The sequence below is a fragment of the Trichechus manatus genome, unplaced genomic scaffold, assembly GCF_000243295.1.
Source record: "Trichechus manatus latirostris isolate Lorelei unplaced genomic scaffold, TriManLat1.0 scaffold00268, whole genome shotgun sequence".
Lineage (NCBI taxonomy): Eukaryota > Metazoa > Chordata > Mammalia > Sirenia > Trichechidae > Trichechus > Trichechus manatus.
In genome coordinates this window covers 724,493-749,506 of record NW_004444204.1, presented here as the reverse complement: position 1 = coordinate 749,506, position 25,014 = coordinate 724,493, and the positions used below count along the sequence as shown (strand labels likewise).

The 25,014-nt window shown below is 45.1% G+C and overlaps 1 protein-coding gene across 3 annotated transcripts; it reads left to right on the top strand.

The window, feature by feature from the left end:
* Positions 1–1,876: 1,876 nt before the first annotated feature.
* ABHD4 (abhydrolase domain containing 4, N-acyl phospholipase B) lies at positions 1,877–23,745 on the top strand. Of its 3 annotated transcripts, none has more exons than XM_023724895.1 (8): positions 1,894–1,968; positions 6,291–6,379; positions 7,711–8,083; positions 8,246–8,400; positions 10,445–10,556; positions 13,341–13,527; positions 17,571–17,598; positions 23,326–23,745. In XM_023724895.1, the coding sequence occupies exons 1-7, from the start codon at positions 1,907–1,909 to the stop codon at positions 17,595–17,597; spliced, it is 1,005 nt and encodes a 334-aa protein (XP_023580663.1). In that variant the 5' UTR covers positions 1,894–1,906; the 3' UTR covers position 17,598; positions 23,326–23,745. The 3 variants fall into 3 exon arrangements, with proteins under 3 accessions (XP_004389993.1, XP_023580663.1, XP_023580662.1); XM_023724894.1 differs by having other exon boundaries at positions 23,192–23,745; XM_004389936.2 differs by lacking the exons at positions 17,571–17,598; positions 23,326–23,745 and adding an exon at positions 14,222–17,550 and having other exon boundaries at positions 1,877–1,968.
* The last annotated feature ends 1,269 nt before the right edge of the window (positions 23,746–25,014 follow it).

Below are 25,014 nucleotides of genomic sequence, written 5' to 3'. Positions count from 1 at the left end.
GTGTGTGTGTGTGTGTGTGTGTGTGTGTGTGTGTGTGTGTGCTTTAGGTGAAAGTTTACAGCGCAAATTAGTTTCTCATTCAAAAATTTATACGCAAATTGTTTTGTGACATTGAATGCAATCCCCACAATCTGTCGACACTCTCCCACCCTGGGTTCCCTGTTTCCATTAGTCCAGTTTTCCTGTCCCTTCCTGCCTTCTCATATTTGCTTTGGGGCAAGTGTTGCCCATTTGGATTCATATACTTGATTGATCTAAGAAGTACATTCCTTATGTGTGTTATTGTTTTCTAGCTTGCCTAATCTTTGGCTGAAAGGTCAGCTTTGGGAGTGGCTTCAGTTCTGAGCTAGTAGGGTGTCTTGGGAGGCATAGTCTCAGGGATTCCTCCAGTCTCTGTCAGACCAGTCTCTTGCCTTTTTTGTGAATTTGAATTTTGTTCTACATTTTTCTCCCACTCTGTCCAGACCCTCTGTTGTGATCCCTGCAGTCTGGTTTTAACCTAACCATGGCTATGGCCTGAAATCTGACAGCTCCAGGGACATCAGGTCTTCTTTACTGGTTCAGGTGGATTCTGAAGTCAGCCTAAAGATATAGCCTCTATACTGAGCAAGCCTGAGGTATATTCAGGAGCTCTAAGCTAAGCTAGACCCACCCCCACCCTCCATACCCGAAACCCCATTCCAGCTACCTGAAGCATACCCAGCCTTATTAGGTTAATCCTTCAAGACCCCCCCCCAATTCCTTGGGTGGGGGATCCTCTGAACTAAGGGGGAACTGAAGTTGAACCAGACTCATCCCGGAGCAGAGAAATGCCTTTCTTGGCAGTGTCAAAAGAAACTGAGTCCATAATAAGATTTATCTATTAGATGAGGTTTATTCTGGCAGATGATTCACAAATCAGAGAGCATCAAACCAAACGTGGAAAGGTACTCCCCCAGCTATCAGCAGCTACTGTCTAATGACCGAATGCCAAGCAAAAGAACCTAATTTCTGATTGGCTTATACAATTTACTACTGAAACGTTGTCAGGATTTCATTGGTCGACGAGGGTGGACGCGCTGTCAGGATCTCATTGGTCAAGGAGGGTGACCTGATTTACAGGAAAGTTGGGCTTTAAGACAAGTCTGTATAGACAAGTCTTCTGCGCATTGTCCACTCAGCTGCCCACTTGACCACCGATGCCATTTTGTCAACCACACGACTCCATTTTCATTTGATTTAACAGCAGATAACTGCCCTTAGGACTTCCAGATAAAATACAGGATGCCCAGTTATGTCCCAAAACATTGCACGGGTCATAATGTTATTAATTGTTCATTGTTTGTCTGAACATCGATTTTAACCAGGCATTCTGTGTTTTAATTTGCTAAATCTGGCAGTCTGCTTGGGGTACAAGCCCTCAGGCCTTTTGTAAGAGCATTCATCCACTGGTGTTGTCAGGTCCCCAAACATCTGGTTAGAGAGCACACCCAGGAAGGACTTAGACGGGAAGGAAAGCTTAAAGAGCGTGTGCAGGTGTGCAGGGGTAGTTCTGTCACTTTTTAATCTCTAAATGATTGAGGGCTGATGGGCCTCCTGTGAGGGGCTCTGTTGTTTCAGTACTACCTGTCTCCCTCTCTGTCCCCCAAGTATGTGACCATGATTACTGTCCTAGTTTGTGAGGCCCACAGGGACATCTCTGCCTGGACACATGGTCAGTAATCGAAAACACCAAGAACGGCCTCCACTCACTGAAACCAGTCTGTGGAGTTTCAGCCCCTGGCCCTCTGCCCCCCTCACCGCGCACGTTCAGACCTGGATCGGAGTTCTGCCGGCCCCGCCTCACGGCCCGGCGGCGGCTTGGCCACGCCCCACTTTGTTATCCGATACTTTTCTGGGTCAGCTGGTGCTGGCGTCAGGTGGAGGGATGGGCTGGCTCAGCTCTACCCGGCAGTGCTTGTTTACTATGGCTGATGATCTGGAGCAGCAGTGAGTTAATCCTGTCTCTTTCTCTTTTTCTCTTTCTCTCTGGGCCGTGATCCTGGGACTGTCTGGCTGAGGAACAATTTTAGACACCTTCCCGCCTTTCCTTTTTCAGGTTGGCTTCAGGGGAGGGCTGGGGTTTGTGTTTGCATGCTTTGGTTTTGCCAAGAGCAGGCGGCGGCCGAGCCTGGGGAACGAGGGCAGATAAACTTGCCTGCAGCTCAGAGGTTCTGACTTTTCACCGTAGTCTTCGCGCTTGGTTCGCGTTCTCCTCTCGTCGCTATCCTCAGGTGGTGATGTCTGAGATCCCCGGAAGCAAGTCTGTGGGATGCGGCTGTGGGGGTGGCAGCCAGGTGTGTTTGTCTCGACTTGTCCCACCAGGACCGTGGGAAGAGCCTCCCATAGCCTGGGAAGGAGAAGGCGTGGGGAGAGAGGCGAGGTCTCCACCGCCGGGACGGGACTGGAGTGATGAGTGTCCAAGTTTCTTTCGCTCTAGTCCACCGAGACACTTAGCCGCTTGCGATTCTAGTTGATAATGGCTTTAATCCTAATAGTATTTGAATGCAGTAGATTCAAAATTAGAGCTATTTTAGGATTCATTTTTAGTGTCTCAATGGCATCAATTTTGGGATGCCACCTGTAGGTGCTGTGACTGGCAGTTCGCAGACCGATAGGAGCAAGAAAAAGTTGCTTTGAGAAGAATGACTCAGCTCCCAGCCAACCCTTGATTTCACAGGGACAGGGCCTTTGCGGGTCCTTGTGGGCTCCCTTTTCAGAGCGTCAGAACTGGCAGCCTGCAAAGATAATTAACTTTATGACAATAATAGCTTCTTGGGCTTGAAGAGGGAGCCCTGGTGGCCCAGTGGTTAAAGCACTCGGCTGCTAACCAAAAGGTGGGCAGTTCGAACCCACCAGCAGCTCTACGGGAGAAAGATGTGGCAGTCTGCTTCTGTAAAGATTTCAGCCTTGGGAACTGTATGGAGCAGTTCTACTCTGTCCTATACTGTTGCTATGAGTTGGAATTGACTGCACAGCTACGGGTTTGGTTTTTGGGTGGGCTTGAAGGAGCTGCCCAGGAGAGAGCTGCTTTCAAAGGTGACTTTTTCAAGAGTAACCTTACAGTGCCTAAAATGACTCAGGGAAACACAAGATATTACAGCGGCAAGAGCTGCAGGTAGTTCAGCTCCTTTTTACACGTGAAGAAGCCAGAGCCCGTAGAAGTTAGGAGACTTGCCCAAGGTCACAGAGGTCTAGAACAGCCTTCTTACCCAGTACAGAACCCGCCTGCTTCACCCTGCACCCACAGTGAGAGAACTCTAAAGGGACGAGATCACCTGGCCAGGCTAAATTCATGGCTAAGTGGCTTCTCTGTTCCTTGCTTCAATTTCCCACCACAGCCCTCACCTCCCCAACAATATTGAGCAGATACAGCATGCCAGGCACCATTTCCAGAGCTTTATGTGGAATATTTTTAGTGAAGAAGAGAGGCAAAGAAAAGCTCCCTGAAGAATCTCTGCTAAGCAGCCCACTGTACTGTCCCATGGGATGGCACTTCTCCTGACTTCTGCTTGGGTACATACAGGGCAATGTGGGGTCCACATGCCCTGTATATCTGACTTGTCACCAGCTATATGATGTGGAGAAAAAATTTACCTCTTCCTTCAAAAACAAACGTGTTGCCATCAAGTCGATTCCAACTCATAACAACCCTAAAGGACAGAGTAGAACTGCCCCATGGTGTTTCCATGGCTGTAAATCTTCATGGTAGCAGACTGCCACATCTTTCTCCCGTGGAATGGCTGGTGGGTTCCAACCGACGATTTTTTGTTTAGCAGCAGTGTGCTTAACCACTGCATCACCAGGGCTTCTTACCTCTCCGTTAAGACTAGGAAAAATTCTGTGGACTTGATCCCATGCTTCAAGCCTATAAGAAATTCCAGTAGAGTATTAAAAGGGTTCTGAGTCTCCCCAGGATTAGATTGCTTGAGACTAACTCATCTGGTTAACGCCATTGATGTATTACTCTTCAGCTGCAGCCTCAGTATCTCAGACTTCAGACATGCATTGAGAGTTGCAACTTGCAAAACCTTGAGAATGTAGACAGCTTATGATTTAACTGGGGAGAAAGTTTGTTGAGAGTTTGTTTTGTGCATTATTCTATGTGCTTTAGATGAATTAACTCATTTAATCCTTAAAACAACCCAGTGAGGTAGATACTATTACTTCCTCCCTTTTAAAGATGAGGAAACTGACAAAAAGGCCAAATACTGTGCCCAAAGTCACATTGCTGATAAGTGGCAGTACCAGGATTAGAACTCTGACTTTCTGGCTTACATCCCAGTTCCTAATCACGGCTGAGCCTTTTACTAGCCTAGATACGCAACAATGCAATGTAACATGGATTACATACTACATATGTGGTATAGATGAATATTCCAGGAGTTCAAGGAGAGTGAAATCACTAGGCTAGAGTGTGGATAAGGCCTTGTGCTTTAACTGGGCTCTGAAGGGTAGATACAAGTGGAAGGGCGAGGGTATCCTAGGTAGTGGGACCTAGGTAAGGAGCCCTGGTGGTCCAGTGGTTAAGCGCTCAGCTGCTAACCAATAGGTCAGCAGTTCAAACCCACCAGCTGCTCTGCAGGAGATTTAGCAGTCTGCTTCCATAAAGATTACAGCCTTGGAAACCCTATGGGGCAGTTCTGCTTTGTCCTATAGGGTCACTATGAGTCAGAATCAACTTGATGGCGACAAGTTTGGTTTAGGAACTAGGTCTGCAAAGGTGTGGAGACAGGAGTATGATCATTTGAATTTGAATCCACTCTAGGAATGGAGAGGAATAACGACAGGTTGGAGAGGTGAGTGGAAGTTGGCCTTTAAAGAGTTTGGACTGCATTCTTTAGCTGTTGCATGGTTACTGAAGTATCTTGAGCAGGCTGTAGTAGGGGCCTGTGAACACTGGTGTAGTCAAGGCAGGGCATTCGGAGGAGCAAGGGGAACCATTACCAAACTTCATGGCACACATGGGGCATTCTGATGCATCATTTGAAGCACAGAGTTTTAAATTAGGATAGATACCATCTAGTCAAGCCTCTTCATTTTACAGATGAGCAAATTGATGCCCAGAGAGGTCATACAGCTAGTTAGAAAAGGAGCCAAACTAGAACCCAGATGGCAAATCCAAGTTTCTCAGTACCCATTCCCTGGACCTTCCAGCCTCTGCTTTTCAAGGCCCTTACGTAAATACAGGATATAACCACATTTCCACACTTGTCTCTGTTTCTAAAAGGAGGTGTGACTAAGGGCAGGCCAAGGCTTTAAGGTGGTCACAGCTCTTGGTCTTCCTGAAACTGGTGGTGTCCATGCTAGAACCCCCTTTACCTAGGCAGAGTTCAAGAAGAGAAATATCATATGGGATGAAAAAGGAAGAATAAAAACTGCCATTTATTGAGCATCTAATTTGTGTTGGGCACCTTACAAGGTCTGTTACATATCTAGACACTCAGGTTATTTAACAGACCAAAGCAATTCTGCTCATAAATTAGAGTTCTGTGATTCAGATCCAGGTGTTTTTTAGTCCAAAACTGGTGCTTTTCACCTCTACCTTGCAGTGGGTATGAAGGAGAAAGCAGGGTGAGTTATTTTATTTGTTTTACTACCTCCCATGGGGAGTGAGGATATATGTGAGCTTTCTACTCATTTTGCAGTCTGGAAAATAAGGCCAAAGGCAACTGAACCATAGCAGGACTCGAACCCAGGTCTCCCACCTCCTGCTCCCTGCCTACCCCGTCTCCTTGTTCAGGGTTGGACTGATAACCTGTGCACCCGATGGTCACTGGCACAATGCTCTGTGCTTCTAGGGGCTTGGAGATGGGTGCACTCAAACCCCAGGGCCCTGCCAGGAGGGCAGGTGGCATGGGAATTTGTCTGTCCTGCCCTAAAAGAATAGCCAGTCCTAACGATGGCAAAGGATAACCAAAGCGTCAGTTGCTTTTATTTCCTTTTAATCTCCTAGAATATAAAATATAACCATTAACAAAGAGGGTTGTGAAGCTCATCTGAGATAGTAAATGTGAAAGAGCTTTATAAACTGCAGAGTGACGTGTACATGATGTTCTCAGTGTCTGTTGAAATAAGGGGCATGTTGTGTACAGAGCCGTTTATCAGAGAGAGTAATAGTCTATCAGGCATCTAGGGGATTGCTGACTGCGCTGGTGAGGCTAGGAAACACCCTGCACCCTGAGAAAGCTTTTGTAACCATCAGCAAGGCTGAGAGCATCAGTGTTTCCTCTGATGTTGCCCGTGAGTATCTATGTGTCTCCCTGTCCCAGGCCTCAAGGCTGGCTGAGTAGCTGGCTGCCCACTTGGCGCCCCACGTCTATGTCACAGCTGAAGAATGTGGAAGCCAGGATCCTCCAGTGTAAGTAGAAGGGACAGCTTGTCCCACCTCACTCCGGAGGCCCAAGAAGGATACAGAATCTACCCAAGGCCTGATGTACCAAGCCAGCTGATTGCTGATTAACAGTGCTTGGGGTGGGAGGAAGGGATGGCAGTGATTTGAGAGAACGCATTCATACAGAGGACACGATATTCTATGATAATGCTTCCTCAGCTTCTCCCTCCCTAGCCATCACCCTAGTTCCTGCCCCAGCCACAACTTTTACCTCAAACACTATAAACCAAAAAACCAAACCCATTGCCATTGAGTCGATTCTGACTCATAGCGACCCTGTACCAACTTTTAGTACACAACACACACAGGCATACACATTCTTGCCCTCCCTCCTTCCTTCTCCCCCTATTCCTTTCTTCTTCCTTCTCGCCATCTCTCTTCTTCCACACACACAAGCGCTTCTTAGATTTATCACCTTCCTACCCTAGGACCACCATCCTGCATTCTCTAATATTGTTATTCCTTGGGTTCTATGCCCCACCACTTTTCTGGTCATCACAGTAGTTTGAGATTCCCACAGACCAGATCACGTGGGAGTGTTACGTTGGAGCAGGTCATCCCATGAGCAGCATCAGCCACTGGCTCAAACAAGACCCTTGGACCATGTTTCCCCATACTTCCCTAGATGTTCCTCTTCACCCCATTCCCACTGCCCCAGCCATGGCTACCCTCTCTCTTATGGGCCTGAGTAAGTTGAGTGGCACAGCAGCCACAGCTCTCAAGCCTCTATCTGTGATCCAGGCTACTGCACCTGTGACCTCTGTCACTCAGTCATGTGAATGCTCTCAGAGCCAGCAGAGCAAGCATTACCCTACACCCCCACAGCCACCAGTTTCTGGGTTTTGTTTTTGCCTTCTGTCCCACTTCAGTGTTTAATAAGCCCATGGCTCAGTCCACACCATCAGTCCCTCTACCTAACTGAACTCCAGTTAGAAGCTACCTTCCCGGACCCCTCAAGAGCACAGTTCTATCCGTCTGTCAAACTCCAAGCATACAGAATGATGGGTTCTGTGGAGTCAGTGATGTCACTGCCACCCTAGGCCCAATGGGAACCGGACAAACAGCCTCAGGGACTAAGGTGGCCCCTCTTATTACTTACAGAGTAGATGCCCACAAATTCAGCTTGGAGTTGAATTCTTTAGGATATGTGTTCAGAAGGTTGTGAAAGGAAAGCGATGAGGAAGATTAGGAAGGGTTTGGGAATGAAGAGGGAATCTGAAGACTGGTAGTCCAGGCAAAATGATGATACTGTCTGGAGCAGTCTTAACTGATTTGCCCTGGGATTCTCCCCTCCCCAGGTCTCCAGAACAAGTTTCTGGCCCGATATGTGTCCCTCCCAAACCAGAACAAGATCTGGACGGTGACCGTGAGCCCCGAGATAAAGGACCGCACCCCGCTGGTAATGGTGCATGGATTCGGGGGCGGGGTGGGCCTCTGGATCCTCAACATGGATTCACTGAGTGCCCGCCGCACACTGCACACCTTTGATCTGCTTGGCTTTGGGCGAAGCTCAAGGCCAGCATTTCCGAGGGACCCAGAGGGGGCCGAGGATGAGTTTGTAACCTCAATAGAGACATGGCGGGAGACCATGGGGATCCCCAACATGATCCTCCTGGGACACAGTCTAGGAGGATTCCTGGCCACTTCTTACTCTATCAAGTACCCTGAAAGGTAAGGAAGAGCCACCACTCTCCCTCACAATGTCACTCCTTACCTTGCTGAAAACGTTCCAGTATTAGTTTCTAATAGTTCTCTCCTTCCCAAGTCATTAAGGGTTATCATACCTCTCAGCTAATACAACTTGTCTTCTCCTTTATCCTGCTGTTAATGTAGAGTTAAACACCTCATCCTGGTGGACCCATGGGGCTTTCCCCTCCGACCGACTGACCCCAGTGAGATCCGGGCACCCCCAACCTGGCTCAAGGCTGTGGCCTCTGTCCTAGGGCGTTCCAATCCATTGGCTGTTCTTCGAGTAGCTGGGCCCTGGGGTGAGTAGCCTGCAGAAGAAGAAACTCTGTCTCCTTAAACCAAGGCTGTCTGATTCTAGAAGCCCAACTACTTCTGGACTCCACCATCCCTGCTTGTTCATGAAAAGTGGGGATGGACCTAGGGACTTAGTAGCATTGTTATTTAAAGCTATTAATCTGGACCAGATCTTTTTGTTTGAGGCTTCAGAGGATTCATAACTTTCCTATGCAAGGGACAGATGGAGCAGAAAAACTACCCCATGCCTTGGCTAGACTTCCAGAGAGAGGAAGGGGCCATGGTCTGACTCTTCCTCTCCTGAGTTGTCATGCTACGTGTGTGAGTTCTTATGCCAGAGAGTTGCTGATCCAGCCCTGGTGACCACCACTGGGTCCCATCTCCACAGCTCACCCAGCACCTCTAGCAGGAAGGGTGAGAACCAGAGCCTCCAACACCACCCACAGCAGCAGGCAAGCCCCTCTAACCATGTCCTGCTCCAGGCAGGCACCACATATTCATCTGCTTTGTATTACCTAGCACTTAGGTACTAGTTACCAGTTGCTGTGGAGTCGATTCCAGCTCATGCAACCCCATGTGTGTCAGAGTAGAACTGTGCCCCATAGTTTTACTCTGACATACGTGGGGTCGTATGACCCCCTTGTGAAAAACACCTGATTTTTTAGAAGTAGATTGCCAGGTCTTTCTTCCGTGGTGCCTCTTGGTGGGCTCAAGCCTCCAACCTTTTGCTTAGCAGTAGCCATCAGCTAATTCTGTGGGTGAGAGAGGGAAGGAGACAGGAGGGGATGAGGAAGCCAGCCAAAGTGAGTATTATCTGTAGTTCCTGCCCTTCTGACCTCACTGTCAGCACCTTTCCCTTCTGAGTAAAAAATATATTCCCTATATTAAAAAGATTGGTGACCTCTATCTTGTATTGATGGTATGTGTATATATAGTAACATTCAATAGCTATGTTACTAGACTATTGTTAGGAGTTCATTGCTAATGGCTAAATTAAGAGTTGTCTCTCTAGGCCCTTCAAGAGAAACAGAATGGCACTGGGTAAAAGAGAAAAATTAGCATTTGAGTAGAAGGTAAGAGTTTAGGAATTTGGGGAAAAAGGAAGAAGAGCAAAGACCCAGGTGCCAAAGAAGGAGAGTAAGTGGGCAGAGGGGTGACCTTCTTAGAGTTCCCAGCACTGTGGAATCCAACAGACTCTATAATCATTTCCCAGGGAGGTGCCCTGTTCTAGCCACACTCCCCATTTCTGCCCTTGCATTTGGCCAGGTTCATGCATGGGCATCAGAGCTATTATGATTGGGGCAGTTGGCTGGCAGCCATGGAGGACTGTGCCAGGAGGGAGAGGAGGAAGGTGGCCAGGGCCCACGAGATCCTTGCTGCAGCTTCTGGGCCTCTTCTTGCCTCCCGCTCCTTTTCTTGCCAACACCAGAAGACAGAGAGATGAGAAATTGACTATTTAGCCCAATTTTTACAGTCCATTTTGGGTGCCCTATTGCTTGTGTATTTACCATAAGGAAAAGTGAAAGGGACAGATTGCTGTAAAACAGTGCCCTGAGTCTGAGATGCTGGTGTTGTTAAGTTCACTCTTCACTCATATTCCATTACAGGCCTGAAAATGAGAGGGCTCTCAGGAGGTGGTCTAGTTTCATCTGCTACTTTCAGAAGAGTAAAAGCCCACAAAGGTCTCAGAGAGAAGGAGAACATAGCTCAGACTGTAAAAGTAAAGCATCTGAACCATAGACTCTTGTGAAACTTGTGATCCTTGGAGGAAAAGATCTGAGACTTCATTGAGCTGAAAATAATCTGGTTCCTCTGTGATGTTAACTGTCTTTAAGTTCTTTGGTAACCGACTAATTCTGTCATTTGTCATCTGGAGCTTCCCAATAGACCCTCACTCCTTCTGCCACTTTAATGTTAAACACAAAAAGGAAACAAACAGGCCTTAGGAGGAAGAATGTCCAGGTTAAGTTATTAAAACCATACACAAGCAGGAAAGTCTTCTTCTCCCACCGAAGCCAGCCATTCCATGTTTTTCTGTTGCCTCCCCAGGGCCTGGCCTGGTTCAGCGATTCCGGCCAGACTTCAAGCGCAAGTTTGCAGACTTTTTTGAAGATGATACCATATCAGAATATATCTACCACTGCAATGCACAGAATCCCAGGTAAGGACAGGTCCCGGGGTGGACAGGTTTGGAGCCGAAACTCCAGCTGCTAGGAAACTCAGGAACTATCCTGGGACCATTCTTTTTCCACAAAGCTCTGACTCAGTTAGGGGAACACTGGCAGCAGGCTTGATCACTTCTAAAGCGTTCCCCCAGGATAGGCACAATGGGATGGAGAAGCTAACAGATAATTAAACACACTGCCCGTCTCTGGAGGAAGACTCTTCCGTAGAGACAGGTAGTTAGCCAAATGGACAAGAGTCAAGAAACATTAAAAAGATCTTCTTTTTCTTTTCCTCTTCTTCTTTTTTTTCATTGAAAAAGTAATATGAACCTGGTATTTTTTAAAGGGAAAAAAAAATTAAACTGTCAAAAAGGTTATAAAATAAAAAGCCGTCTTCTGCCCCAGGCCTGCAGTTCCCCAAATTGCCTTGATATTTCCAATCTGTGACGTGACATGATTCCGAGAACATCCATGCACATGTGCCTTTGCACACGTGACTACATCTATAAAATACATTCCTACAAACAGAGTTGCTGCATGAAAGAATGCATTTTAAAATTTAATTTTGAGTGCTTTGAAAATAACTTTTTATTAGGACAGAACTTACTTCCAGATTTCGGAGTATCCCCAGAATCTTGAGAAGTTCATATCTATGACTGTTTATTTAGACAGCAGGCCCCACCAGCCTGCTGATCTGAGTCTTGGCAACTGTGGCAGCCAGGGCAAAGCCAGTGAGGTAATCTTACCCTGTGGCAGTGCCCTATGAGTGCCTGATACCATGAGGCTGCGTGGGTGGCACTGCTTCTATGTGGAGACCTCACCTCGAGCTGCCAGGAGGCACCCAGGGAGCCAGGGTCTCTGGGAGCAGCAGCACTGCCCCACTTCATTCCAGGCCATCTGAGTCTCCATTGTGAGTACAGAGCCATGAAGAAGGTGGGGATTTGCATTCCAACAGTACTGTCTGAACATTAGCTCAAACCCAGACAGCTTTTTTTGGACAGTGTGTGAGTGTCTATTCAACATTCCACATGAGCTCAGCTAATTGGAGGGCCCTGGTTAAGCAGTAGAATAGAAACCCTCAGCTCAACAGTCAAGTCAGGTAGCCCTCTAACTTCCTGCTCTCAGCTCCTCTCTCAGCCCCCACTGGGCTCAGTGCCAGTCTCATACCCACTGGAGGCCCCACATGCCCAGCCTAGTCCTTTCCTCAGAACTTTCCCCAGCCCCAGACCTAGTTCCATCCAGATAACCTCCCAATCTAAGCCACACTGTGTATAATCTTGCAACCCATTCGTGTCCTGGAGAAAGCAAAGATGACATCAGTAATACAGTGATAACCAGCCCCCTAGCTCCCAAACATCATCACTCAATTTCATAACCCCTTAAGTTTTTAGGAGTTGTAACCCTGGTAAGCTTGCAGAAACTCTTTATCATTCCCTTGGAAAACAGGAAATTTGGCCAAGGGAAAAGTATTTGGGGGATACCTACTAGCTTCACCTAAACTTAGGGGCTTTATATATATTTCCATTTTCCACACAGTGATCTTATAAAGTGGGTATATAACTATCTCCAGTTTGTAGATGAGAAAATAAAGGCATATTTTAGCTACCTGACTTGCTAAGAAAACATAGCCAGGATTTGAATTCATGTCTGTCTGACTCCAGAGTCCATAATTTTTCCACTATGCTGTTATATCTTAAGGAAAATCTCTCCGTTTCTGGTGGCCTGGGCAAAAGTTAGGCTCACCTTCATCTCAGGAGTGTGAAGGAGACCAGGGAAATAACTACACTTAATAGGCCAAGCTTCGTAGGTGGCAGTATCTTAAACATCCCCTGCCTTCCACAAAAGCTATAGACTAGCCCAGAAGGCTAGCTTCTATCCCAGTCTTGCACACCAGCCCATATAATATGGTCTCAGTTAGTTCTACCTAAGGAAATGCACAGGGAGTAAAGTAGATTAAGTTGGCATTTGTTGTTTCTCACTTAGCATAAACTGCTGTTCCCCCGGGTCCTCATAAGACTGAATTTTTAATTCCAGAGTCTTCTCAGGAAGCCCCTTTTACTGAGTTCTAGCACTGGCTCCTTAGAGTTTACCTCAGATGTGTCCTTCCAGAGTACCCTCCCTTGATGCGCTCCCTTCATCCCCAGCTAGGCGAAGTCCCCTGGTCTGTGGTCTCATAGCACTCGACCACTCTTTCACAATCCTTGGGAAATTTTAAGTTAAATAATTAGTTGTATAATTAGTTATTTAATACCTACAATGGTTAAGCATTCAGCTGCTAACCAAAAGGTCGGCAGTTTGAATGTACCAGCCACTCCTTGGAAACCCTATGGGGTGGCTCTGCTCTGTCCTATAGGGTTGCTATGAGTCAGAATCAACTCAACAGCAATGGGTTTGTTTGTTTTTTTTTTAAGTGTAAGCGAAAATGTAAGCTCCAGGATATCAGGTGCCATTTCCATCTTGTTCATCTGTCCCCAGCCCCCAGCCCAGGGCATGACACATAACTATTTGTTGATAAATAACTCATACCATTGTTGGACAGTTCTCACTGCCATGGGGTTTTTCACAAGTGTGTCCCTCCTAACTGTTCTGTGATACGAGACCTCTGAAGATTCTATTATTCATCTCCTAATCTTACCAATATTTATTAAGCCCAATGCTGGGCTTTGAGAGGAGTACAACAATGACTAAGATATTGCCCCAGCCTCTGAAGAGACAAGTTAGCATTTGATGCTGTGGGGCTTCTTCTATTAGCCGCCTCAGCCCCATTTTTCTTCTTTCAGTGGTGAGACGGCGTTCAAAGCCATGATGGAGTCCTTTGGCTGGGCCCGGCGCCCCATGTTGGAGCGAATTCACTTGATTCGAAAAGATGTGCCAATCACCATGATCTATGGGGCTAATACCTGGATAGATACCAGCACAGGGAAAAAAGTGAAGCTGCAGCGGCCAGATTCTTATGTCCGGGACATGGTACGTTGAGCCACTCAAGGAGTGGGAGTTGAAGTAAAAATGCTGTGAGTTGAATGTTTCAGTGCATTTTTATTAACTGTCAGTATAGATGAGCCTTGGGTTAGTGAAGAGAAAGAGTGATCAAAGACTAGGGAAAAGATGAATGGGCAGATTGAGATAGGGCAGTGGATTTGAAAGGGTTGATTCTCTTTGTAAAATCAGAATTAGGGGCTTCCCACCTGTGTAGCCCAGTTTGGCTAAAAGGCAGGTCCAGTAGCTAGGTACAGATAACACTCCAGCCACCCATAATTCCCATCCAAAATCAGCATCAGGAATAGAAGAAGTTGCCACTAAGCCTTCCCACCACACTTCTGCCTTCCCTTCTTTCCTACCCCCACTCCACCCTCATTTGCCAATAGCATGCTTAATTAGGCTGGATGCTACCAGACGTTTGGATGAGCTGAGCAGATGAGTGGTAGATTAACATGGAAGGAAAGATACAGAGAAGGGCCATGGGAGAAGCAGAATGGGATATTGGGATTCATTGACTCCCACAGGAAAGAGCGAAGATCAGGGGAGAAAGGTGGACCATTGTTTCTGATAAGTGCTAATGCATGACAGGCAAGTGGGTCTGAGGAGAAGAGAAATAATGGAACAGCTTCCTAGTCCCTTGAATGAAAGGCCACTCCACCCCTGGCGGTTCCTCTCTCCACAGGAGATTGAGGGTGCCTCACACCACGTCTATGCTGACCAGCCACACATCTTCAATGCTGTGGTGGAAGAGATCTGCAACTCAGTTGATTGAGCTGCTCTGCCTAGAGGAAGAGGAGAAAGCCAGAGAGAGTCGCTCTCGCCTCCCTGTCTGCGTACCCCTTCTGTCCTTTCCCTCATTGACTAACGTGGCAGCCAGGCAGAGTCTTAGTCTGTCCCCAGGGCAGGACCACAGTGAAAAAGAGCACTCCTGACCCCATGCTGAGGGCTGGAGGCAGAAGCCACTAGAGGCCTTGGGCTCCCCATCCCAGAAAAGAACATGAAGGATTGCATAATGCCACTCCATTCTCTCCAAGCCAAGTGTTAGCCAGATGATGATTGTGAAGGAATCGCACTGAGCCATTCCCTCCCTGTGCCAAAGGGAGGGTGACCTCTCTTCCTTGGGCAAAGGAGAGGTTCCCAGCATCCTTTCCCAGCTCTGGAGTGTTTGTGGGGATAGGTTCAAGCAAGAACATCTTCCTGCATCACCTGCTCACCCCTATCCCATGCCAGTTCCATCAAGGGCCTGGTTGGGACCAGTTTCCACTTAACTACCAAGAGCTGGTCCTAGAGCTCCCTTGACCTTCAGATGCCCTTCCATAACCTGAGAGGTCATATCTAAAACCTTCACTGACAGATGAGGAAACAGGCCTAAGGCAGGATATGGCTGCCCCATGGTCACACGGCTCTGTGAGATACGAGTCCATGGCAGAGCTAAGGCTAGAACCCAGGTCTGCTGATACCCAGTGCTCATTGCAGACTCCATTTGCTAAGCCTCCAGGCAGGCATCATTGCCATGTGACTGGTCCTGGTCACTGGCTAAGGACAAGCCCACCCCATCCCCACATTGCAGTCCCATTGTGCAGGGGTGCTGTTGTCCTACCCTATGTCTCAGCTCTGGCTGCCTAAGCCAGGGACACTCAAGTGTTTCCTTCCTTGCCCCCGCTTTCTCCCAACTGGGAGGCCTCTGGGCCTGTCTCTGTGCCTTGGGCTGAAGCCTCACATCTAGTATAGAGCAAGGGTGGCCCCTGGTGGAGAGAGGGGAAAAGGCCCTTCAACCTAATAGCCATGTCTGGATTCCCCCTGCCCACTAGTATCCACAGGGCTTTTCTACCTGCCCTAGAGCTGAGGCCCACCTGAGCCCCTGCCCAGGGTCCACTGGGGAGCCTTGAGCAAGCAGAGTCCCCTGTCCTCATCAGCTACAAGATGGTTCTCACGGCCTGACCTCCATCTCTGCATCTGTCCCCAGGGTCCCCAGCTCTCTCCTACCTCCAACCTACCTGTCTGCCCTCTCCCTGGGGCTGGTTCCAGGTGCAGCTCCGAGGTTCTGTGTAGTTGGCTGGGCCTGGCCCTCAGAACCAGCGCAGCTCCTGCCTGCTCCTTCACTTTTATAAAGCCAACCCTCTCACCAGTATAGTATTAACTTCTGGTGCTTTGTACTACTGGTCCATCTGCCTTGGGCGCCTTTTGTATATTAATAAAGAAATGAGTGAAAACTGCTGGCAGTGATGATGTTTAATATTGCTCTGACATGAGTGCTGGGGATAGTACTGAATTCACAGCAGCCCCTGTGATGCCTCAGTTAGAAGGTAGCCCCAAGAGGTACCGGCATACACCCCACTCCCTCTCCCATTATTGCAGTATTTGCTTGCTCTAGCCCAGCCCAGACTCCAGGTCAGCACAGCATGTGCAAATCAATATAAATTTGCAATTGAAAAAATATTGCCCATGAGCAGTGAGGAAGGCCTCCTTGCAGAAGTGATGGCTGAACTGAGCCCCAAGGAAGGGCAGGTAAAGGGGGGGAAAGGAGCATCCGTGTGGAGGGAGCAGCAAGCACAAGGGGAGGGTGGCTATGAAATGGGATTGGGGAGGTCAGTAGAGACGGGCTCATGCAGGCCCAGTGGGCCATGTGAAGAATGTGTTCACCCTAAAACCGACAGAAAACAAAATCACTGATATGAGGGCCAGGATGGGGTAGGGAGTGTGACAGAATCAGACTTGAGATTTAAAAAGACTACTGTGGCCACTCTGTGGAGTACAGATTACAGGGAGATGAATCCCTGAAGAATTTTGATGCTATTGCAGTGGTCCAGGCAAGAGATGCTGGTAGCTTGGACTTGGCTAGTGGCTAATAGAGACAGAGGGAGAAAGATGCAAGATATGTTTAGGAGGTAAAATCAGAAGGGCTTGATGTCAGCTGAAGTTGTGCAGAGCAAGCCTGAACATGTCATTGGTGCAAACACAAGCATCGTTGATGTTTTTTAATAGGAACATCTGGTGAAAGCCCATGATGGAGTCTTGATGTCGACACTGATTGGAAAATGGGCCAAGAGAAGCAGCAGTTACCAAACCTGCTTGCATAACAGAACAGCCTGGGGCGTTGTTTTTTTTTTTCCTTAATATAAACTCCAGGGCTGTATTCCCTAGAGTTTGATTCAGTACATCTGTATGGAGTCTGGCCGTGAAATCTGCATTTTAAACACATTCTTTGGGAGATTCTGAGGCTCCCTGTCTGCAGGCACTGGTCTAAGGGACCTTGTGTCTCTGACACTTGATCCAGGGTCCCCGTGGGAAGAAGCAGGGCATGTGCCCCAAAAAGTTCATTCTGCTTGCTCTAGAGTCACTTCTCTTCAGGAGGCTGCATAACATGACCTTCTAATTTTTCCCAAACCCAATACAACCCAAATACATTCCTTGGGAGCAGCTGAGGAAGGTCACTCAGAGTGCCCACATGTGTGCATGCATCCCAGCAAACACACACACTCCATGCATTCCTAACATTCCTAGGGCTGGAACTAAGAAATCACAGTGAACATACCCACCCAATTAACACCATTCCTGGTGGGTTCTAAGGACTTACTGAGACAGTTCAAGCCATAGACATAGGCCCCTCAAAGGCCTAGCAGTTTACAAGGAGAGATTCCACAGATAGACACTTATGGTCTGGGAGGTGTTGCCCTGTTCAGTGACTAGCAGGAAATGTGCTAAGTTTAATTTTCCTCCCTGGAATAGACACCAAAATATTTGTGCTAAAAATGCAGTCTAGATTCATTGCCAAGAGGGTGGTGAAATCTTGATGATTTCCTTTCTTCGCTCTGACATACCAGTCTGTAAGCTCACAACCACAGGTAGGGTTCATGACTAGATAGAAAACAATCCTACTATTAGCTGATAACAAACACATTGTCCAGCAAATGGTATAAAACATTACTTTTCTCATCATGTGATTTTTTTTCAGTTCACACAGAGTCCTCCATGATAAGAGTCTGAAGGGTCCTTTCTCTAACCTTCTTCCCTCATCTCTCCTCCCCCAGGGTTCTGGTCCAAAGCAAGACACTTGAGGTTTGTTTGTTTGTTTGCTTTTTTGTTCTTAGATTTCTTTTATTAAGTGCACTGGAATATTTTCTCGACTACACAGACAGTTACACATACCTTATACAATTTTCACACTTTATCTAATCTGCATATTAGTTATAAATGTATAACTACTTATTGAGTGAATGAATGAATACTAATAGATAAATAGTTTTAATAATTAGTTGCATTCCCTCTGCAGGGAGATTTTTCACTACAGAAACATCTCAGTCTTCAGAAATAAATTGAAAGTTTGACTCCCATATGGGACAGGTGTTTTGTAGGCATTAGCATAAAAATGATAATCAGGATCAGCCTGCCTTCTATCCCCAAACAAATAAAAAGCACTGAGGGATCCAAACAATTGTTGTTGTTAGGTGCCATTGAGTCAGTTCTGACTCACAGCGACCCTATCTACAACAGAACGAAACACTGCCCTGTCCTGCACCATCCTCACAATCATTGTTATGCTTGAGCCCATTGTTGCAGCCACTGTGTCAGTCCATCTCCTTGAGGATCTTCCTCTTTTTCACTGACCCTCTTTTACCAAGCATGATGTCCTTCTATAGGAACTGGTCCCTCATGATAACATGTCCAAAGTATGTAAGACGAAGTCTCGCCATCCTTGCCCCTAAGGAGCATTCTGGCTGTACTTCTTCCAAGACAGATTTGTTCATTCTTCTAGCAGTCCATGGTATATTCAATATTCTTTGCCAACACCACAATTCAAAGGTGTCAATTCTTCTTTGGTCTTCCTTACTCATTGTCCAGCTTTCCCATGAATATGAGGCAATTGAAAACACCATAGCTTGGGTCAGACACACCTTAGTCCTCAAAGTGACATCTTTGCTTTTTAACACTTTAAGAGGTCTTTTGCAGCAGATTTGCCCAATGCAATGTGTCATTTGATTTCTTAACTGCTGCTTCCATGGGCATTGATTGTGGATCCAAGTAAAATGAAGTTCTTGACAACTTCAGTCTTTTCTCTGTTTATCGTGATGTTGCTTATTGGTCCAGTTGTGAGGATTTTTGTTTTCTTTATGTTGAAGTGTAATCCATACTTGAAGGCTGTGGTCTTTGATCTTCATCACTAAGTGCTTCAAGTCCTCTTCACTTTCAGCAAGCAAGATTGTGTCATCTGCATATCGCAGGTTGTTAATGAGCCTTCCTCCAATCCTGATGCCCCGCTCTTCTTCATATAGTCCAGCTTCTCAGATTATTTGTTCAGCACACAGATTGAATAAGTATGGTAAAAGGATACAACCCTGATGCACACCTTTCCTGACTTTAAACCATGCAGTATCCCCTCGTTCCGTTGAACGACTGCCTCTTGTTCTATGTACAGGTTCCTCATGAACACAATTAAGTGTTCTGGAATTCCCATTTTTCACAATGTTATCTGTAATTGTTATGATCCCACAGTGGAATGCCTTTGCAGAGTCAATAAAACACAGGTAAACATCTTTCTGATATTCTCTGCTTTAAGCCAGGATCCATCTGACATCAGCAATGATATCCCTCTTTCCATATCCTCTTCTGAATCTGGCTTGAATTTCTGGCAGTTCCCTGTCGATGTAAGATGTACTGCTGCAACTTTTTTAAATTATCTTCAGCAAAATTTTATTTGCATGTGGTATTAATGAGATTGTTCAATAATTTCCAAATGCGGTTGGATCACCTTTCTTTGGAACAGCCATAAATATGGATCTCTTCCAGTCTGTTGGCCAGATAGCTGTCTTCAGATTTCTTGGCATAGATGAGTGAGCACTTCCAGCACTGCATCTGTTTGTTGAAACATCTCAATTGGTTTTCCGAAAATTCCTAGATCCTTATTTTTTGCCAGTGTCTTCAGTGCAGCTTGAACTTCTTCCTTCAGTACCATTGGTTCTTGATCATATGCTGCCTCATGAAATAATTAAACGTCGACCAGATCTTTTTGGTACAGTGATTCTGTGTATTCTTTCCATCTTCTTTTGATGCTTCCTATGTCATTCAGTATTTTGCCCATAGAATCCTTCACTATTGCAACTCAAGGCTTGAATTTTACCTTCAGTTCTTTCAGCTTGATAAATGCCTCATGTGCTCTTCCCTTTTGGTTTTCTAATTCCAGGTCTTTGCACATGTCGTTTTAATACTTTACTTTGTCTTTTCTAGCCATTAGGCATTGGCATTAAAATGATAATCAGGATCAGCCTGCTTTCTGTCCCCAAACAAATAAAAAACATTGAAGGATCTAGGCAATTAGATGGGTGATAATTATTTACCACGATGCATGAAGTACACAGTACAACAGATAAACTCTTCTTGGGTGCATGAGCAGGGTTTATCTTTGAAGAAGGCTTGATAGTTGATGTCCTAATTCTCCTTTCAGGGATCCATCCCATCATCTGGGCTGTGTGCTTTCTGCTTACTCCTAGGAATTTGAGACACTGGAGGTTTTGAGGGTCAGCCCCAACTCCCCTGGTAAAACATCTCAATACACACCATCTCTTTACTTGCTTATGTTGACTTTCTCATAGCGTAAGTTCAGCATTATTATGCTCAAAAAATCTTTGTCTCCCTCTTACCAGATACCAGTCTTCACTAGGGTTAAGGAGGAAAGACAATCCCAGACTGACACATTTGTAAGAATAACATGTTCTTAGAATACTAAGGAGGATTCATTGATGACAACAGGTGCACGGAGTTCTTCCCCCAACCCAGGAAGACAGAGACCCCATTCTCTTGGCTAGTGACTCTCTGCTAAAGGTTAGGAGGAGCCTTATGCAGACTTGGCTTTGCTAATTTTCAAGTCCTCTTTCTTCCTGGAACAGGTTCTGAGGCCTAATGTTGAGTCTGTTACAATTCCACAACCCTGTATTTCAGTTGATACATTTGAGAACAAATTATACAACCAGAAGAAATCTGGGGGGAATCTGAAGGACATGGGGTCTCAGGCAATATTTTCGTCTCCTGCATTTGAGGAGCCTGACTTTGGAAAAGATAAGAGCACAAGACATGAGAGCTGATGACATATGTAGTGTTAGAGAACAGGATTTTGGAGGAGGCTTAAAATTTATGATAAGATTTATGGTCCTCTGATAAATTATGTAGTAAGTAACAGAAAAATTCCACTGCCTGTCTGTCACTTCTTTGTACTGTGGTGGCTTGCATGTTGCTGTGATGCTAGATGCTATGTGTCACTGGTATTTCAAATACCAGCAGGGTCACCTATGGTGGACAGGTTTCAGTGGAACTTCCAGACTAAGATAGACTAGGAAGAAAAGCCTGGCAGTCTACTTCCAAAAATTAGCCAATGAAAACCTTATAGATCATAACAGGATATTGTCTGATGTAGTGCTGGAAGATGAGCCCCCTAGGTTGGAAGCCACTACATAATAGCTGCAATAATGGACTCAAACATACCAATCATCATGAAGATGGCACAGGGCCAGGCAACACTTCTTTCTGTTATACATAAGGTCATCATGAATTGGAGCTGACATGATGGCAACTGCCAATAACACAAAAACTAGGCATCATGTGCTTTCTAAAATTTTCAAGGAAAGAGAAAGGTGTCCAAGTGAAACTGCAAAACCATGTGTTACAGCAGTGGAGTTTTCTTTCATATTTTTAAATTCTAAAATTCTAATCCTAACTTTTTCAGGATTAAACTATTCTAAGATTGTTTGGGGGTAGAGTTGCCATTCCTTGTTGCAAAACATTTATTTCAGGGATTTTTTTCACCTGTAATTGTAATTAATTTTAGTAAAATCCTAAGGGCTGGTATGTGTGGCACTACAGAAGACCTCAGTAGGAGAGGAACTTGAATTTTAGCACAAGAAGATAAATATATCACGTGGAACTCATGACAGAGCATGACCATGGAAAGCTAACACTACTCAGAGGAAGTAGGTCTAAAATGAAAGGGACTCTCAAAAGTAGCATGTATGTCAAAAAGAAAATCACAGAACTGAAGGTGGAAGTGTTTGGACGGGGATAAAAGAAGAAGAAAAAAACAAGAAAACAAAACGCAATAAGAGTACAAACCAGGTGCTGAGATAAATGGAGGACATGGACAATGTGATCTTAATTCAGATTGCAAAACTGAACCCAGGCAAGATATGGAAGTGCCAGAGGTCTCCAAGCATCAGGACAATAATTCATATCATGCCGACAGTTTCACTTACTAGAATGTTAAAGAAAGATTTAAGGAGAGCTACAAAACTGACCAACCTAGTTGCTGAAAAAGTATAAGTGGTAGAAACCTTGGGAGAATGAGTTCATAATAATCACAGAGAGCAACACTGAACATGGTTCACACATAATTGTTACAGATTTCAGGAAGTCAGATTTCAAAGTGTTCCAAGGAAAATTATCTAAAGTGCTTAGAAGAGACAGGGCGTTCTCAAACATGACATTCCAAGAGTTTTATCTAAAGGATCCTACTAAGGAAGAAGAGACTTCACCAGTCAGAAGGCAGTTGCACAGGTTGTTTTCTGAAGTGCTCAAACTATGGACAGAGATGAATGTTACGTCTCTTGCTTGCATTATAAAATGAACCAAACAAGTAAAGCAAGGGCAGTTTGTGTGAAAACATTAAACCCATCTGAAGGTTTTAGCGAACTAGAAGCTCAGTTTAAAGCAGTAAAGCAATGAGGCTGCCAAAAGAGCTAAGGCAATGTTAGGTCTCATTCCCTGCAGGGAAGGTCAGGGACTCGACGGCACCACTGTACTCTGATATGAGCACTGGTTCAATTCTGAGAACGTGTTTCCTTTTGTTATATAAGCAGGACGTTTTCATTGCAGAAAAATAAGAAAAAAACAGGGACTTTTAAAAAAACATCCATACTTACACTGCCCAGAAATAATCATATTAAATGTTTTGGGACATACTCTTTCAGACCATGTTCTATGTATGTATGTTGTTGTTAGCTGCCATTGTGTTGATTCTGACTATGGCGACACCAAGTGTTATAGAGTAGAACTGCTCCATAGGGTTTTCTTGGCAGCCACCTAGGGACCTCTTTTCTATGTATATGTGTGTGTATATATACATACCAAAACACCAAAACAACCCATTGCCATCAAGTCAATTCCGACTCATAGTGACCCTATAGGACAGAGTAGAACTGCCAGCCCCTGAGGGTTTCCAAGGAGCAGCTAGTGGATTCAAACTGCCAACCTTTTGGTTAGCAGCTGTAGCTCTTAACCACTGTACCACCAGTTGTATATATATATATGTGTGTATGTATGTGTATATACATATACATACTCACATATGGACATGTACACACACGTTATTTATAAATATATACATTTACTAGAATGAGAATATATTAACAAACTGCTTTGTGAAATGTTTTTTAATGTCATTGTTATAAATCTCTTTATATACCAATAAATATAGAATATATAGAAATATATCATTATCTTAAGTGTTGCATTGTATTCCATTATGTGTATTTGCCGTAATTTATTTACCCAATTCTCTACTGTTGGGTTTTAAAGTTGCCTGTGAATATTTTTGTATACAAACAATGCTGTGAAAAGTACTTTGTGGAAACATTTTTAGCCACTTGACCAATGATTTCCTTCCTAGGGGTGAAATTGCAGATTGAAATGTATGCAAAATGTTAAGGCTTCTGATAAGCAATGAAGAGAATTTATATAAAGCAATCAGGAAAGGAAAAGCAACCCAGCAGAAGAATAAATATGTTTTATCTTTGTATACAGGGCAAAAAGTATGAATAGGCTATTCACAGAAGAAGGTATACAAATGGCCAATGAACATTTGAAAGGATGCTCAGCCTTACTGGTAATAAAGGAAATACAAAACAATAATGAGATAATACTTTTTACATGCAAATAGACAAAAATTCTAAATATTGACAATATCTAGTAATGCCAATGGTGGGGAAGATGGACATTTGTACCCATTGTTGGTGGGAGAGGAAATTGTTGCTACATTTTTAGAGACAATTTGGTAGAATCTATGAAAATCACCTACTGAAGTTTAAAATGTACATATCCTATGAGCCATGAGTCCTACTGGTAGGAACTTACATCAATAACTTTTAGCATCAATAATAAAAATGTCCATTGGTTATAAAAGTGACATCTAAAAATGAATTCTGTAGTTTTATAGGTATTAACATGGAAAGATGTTTAAAAATATCAAGTTACAGACAATATAACACCATACCATTTTTTGTAAAATAAAAGCTATGTGTGAGTGTGAGTAAATATGTATGTGTTCTATAAGCATAAAACCCATTGCCGTCAAGTCCATTTGGACTCATAGCAACCCTGTAGGACGGAGTAGAACTGCCCCATAGGGTGTCCAAGGAGTGGCTGGTGGATTTGAACAGCCAGCCTTTTGATTAGCAGCCAAGCTCTTAACTACTGTACCAGCAGGGCTCCACATAAGCATAAAGTATGTTTAATGAAGAATGTTTACTGCTGGAGAGTGGCATTGGCTGGTAGAACTTTCATGTTTTACTGTATACACTTCTATACTAGCTGAAAGGTCCCTGGGTGGCACAAATGGTTTGACTTCGATAGTCAAAAAGGTTGGCGTTTCAAATCCACCCAGCTGCACTGTGGAAGAAAGGGCTTGTCAATCGACTTCCTTAAGATCACAGCCACTGAAAGCCCTATGGAGCGCAGTTCTGCTCTGAAATACGTGGGGTCACCATGAGTCGGAACTGACTCCACTGCAACAGATTTAGGTATTTTATACTGGCTGAAAATTTACAATGAATGTGTATTTTTATAATTAAAGATTAAAAACAAAAAGCTCTCCAGTGAAAGTTCCTGCCTCTCAGGCAGGAATTAAGTCTGCTCACCTTGGTTTGTGTGTGGTCCAGCACACACATCTATCTATACTTGACAAAGCATGTGACAGCAGAGATCATCGGCAGGAGTGAGTTCCCAGACTGCTGCAGGGTGTTGGACTGCCTCACAAACCTTTGGAGGCCTGGGTGCATCTCCCTACCCCCAGGTTGGCCTTCTGCAACCCGGAGCAGTCCTGTGGGACTGGTGGGGAGACTTAACTGAGGCCACAGGCAGATGGGGGCTGTGGAGCCCACACATACATTAGGAAAAGGAAGCCATGTCACAGACTAAAGAAATCTGCTGGGGCCCACTTTGACATGCTTCCCCAATCCCCAGACTTTCTGGGACAGGACCACGGTCATCTTTAAGGCTCTGTCTTTCAAGGCAGGGAAAAGCTACTTCCCATCTGGTCCTGGAACTGGCATAAGAGTAGATGTGGGAGTCAGTGCGGGCTAAGACAAAGTTTTTTTTTGTTTTTTTGTTTTTTTTTTAAATATTTTATTGTACTTCAGGTGAAGGCTTACAGAACAGATAGTTTCTCATGTAACAGTAACACACATGCTGTTTTATGACATTGGTTAACACCCC

Excerpts from the sequence above, each read along its gene's own strand:
- ABHD4 (XM_004389936.2), top strand. The coding sequence starts at position 1,907 with ATGGGCTGGCTCAGCTCTACCCGGCAGTGCTTGTTTACTATGGCTGAT. Across the intron at positions 8,084-8,245 it reads TCTATCAAGTACCCTGAAAG|AGTTAAACACCTCATCCTGG; the intron begins GTAAGGAAGAGC and ends CTGTTAATGTAG. Across the intron at positions 13,528-14,221 it reads ATTCTTATGTCCGGGACATG|GAGATTGAGGGTGCCTCACA; the intron begins GTACGTTGAGCC and ends CTCTCTCCACAG.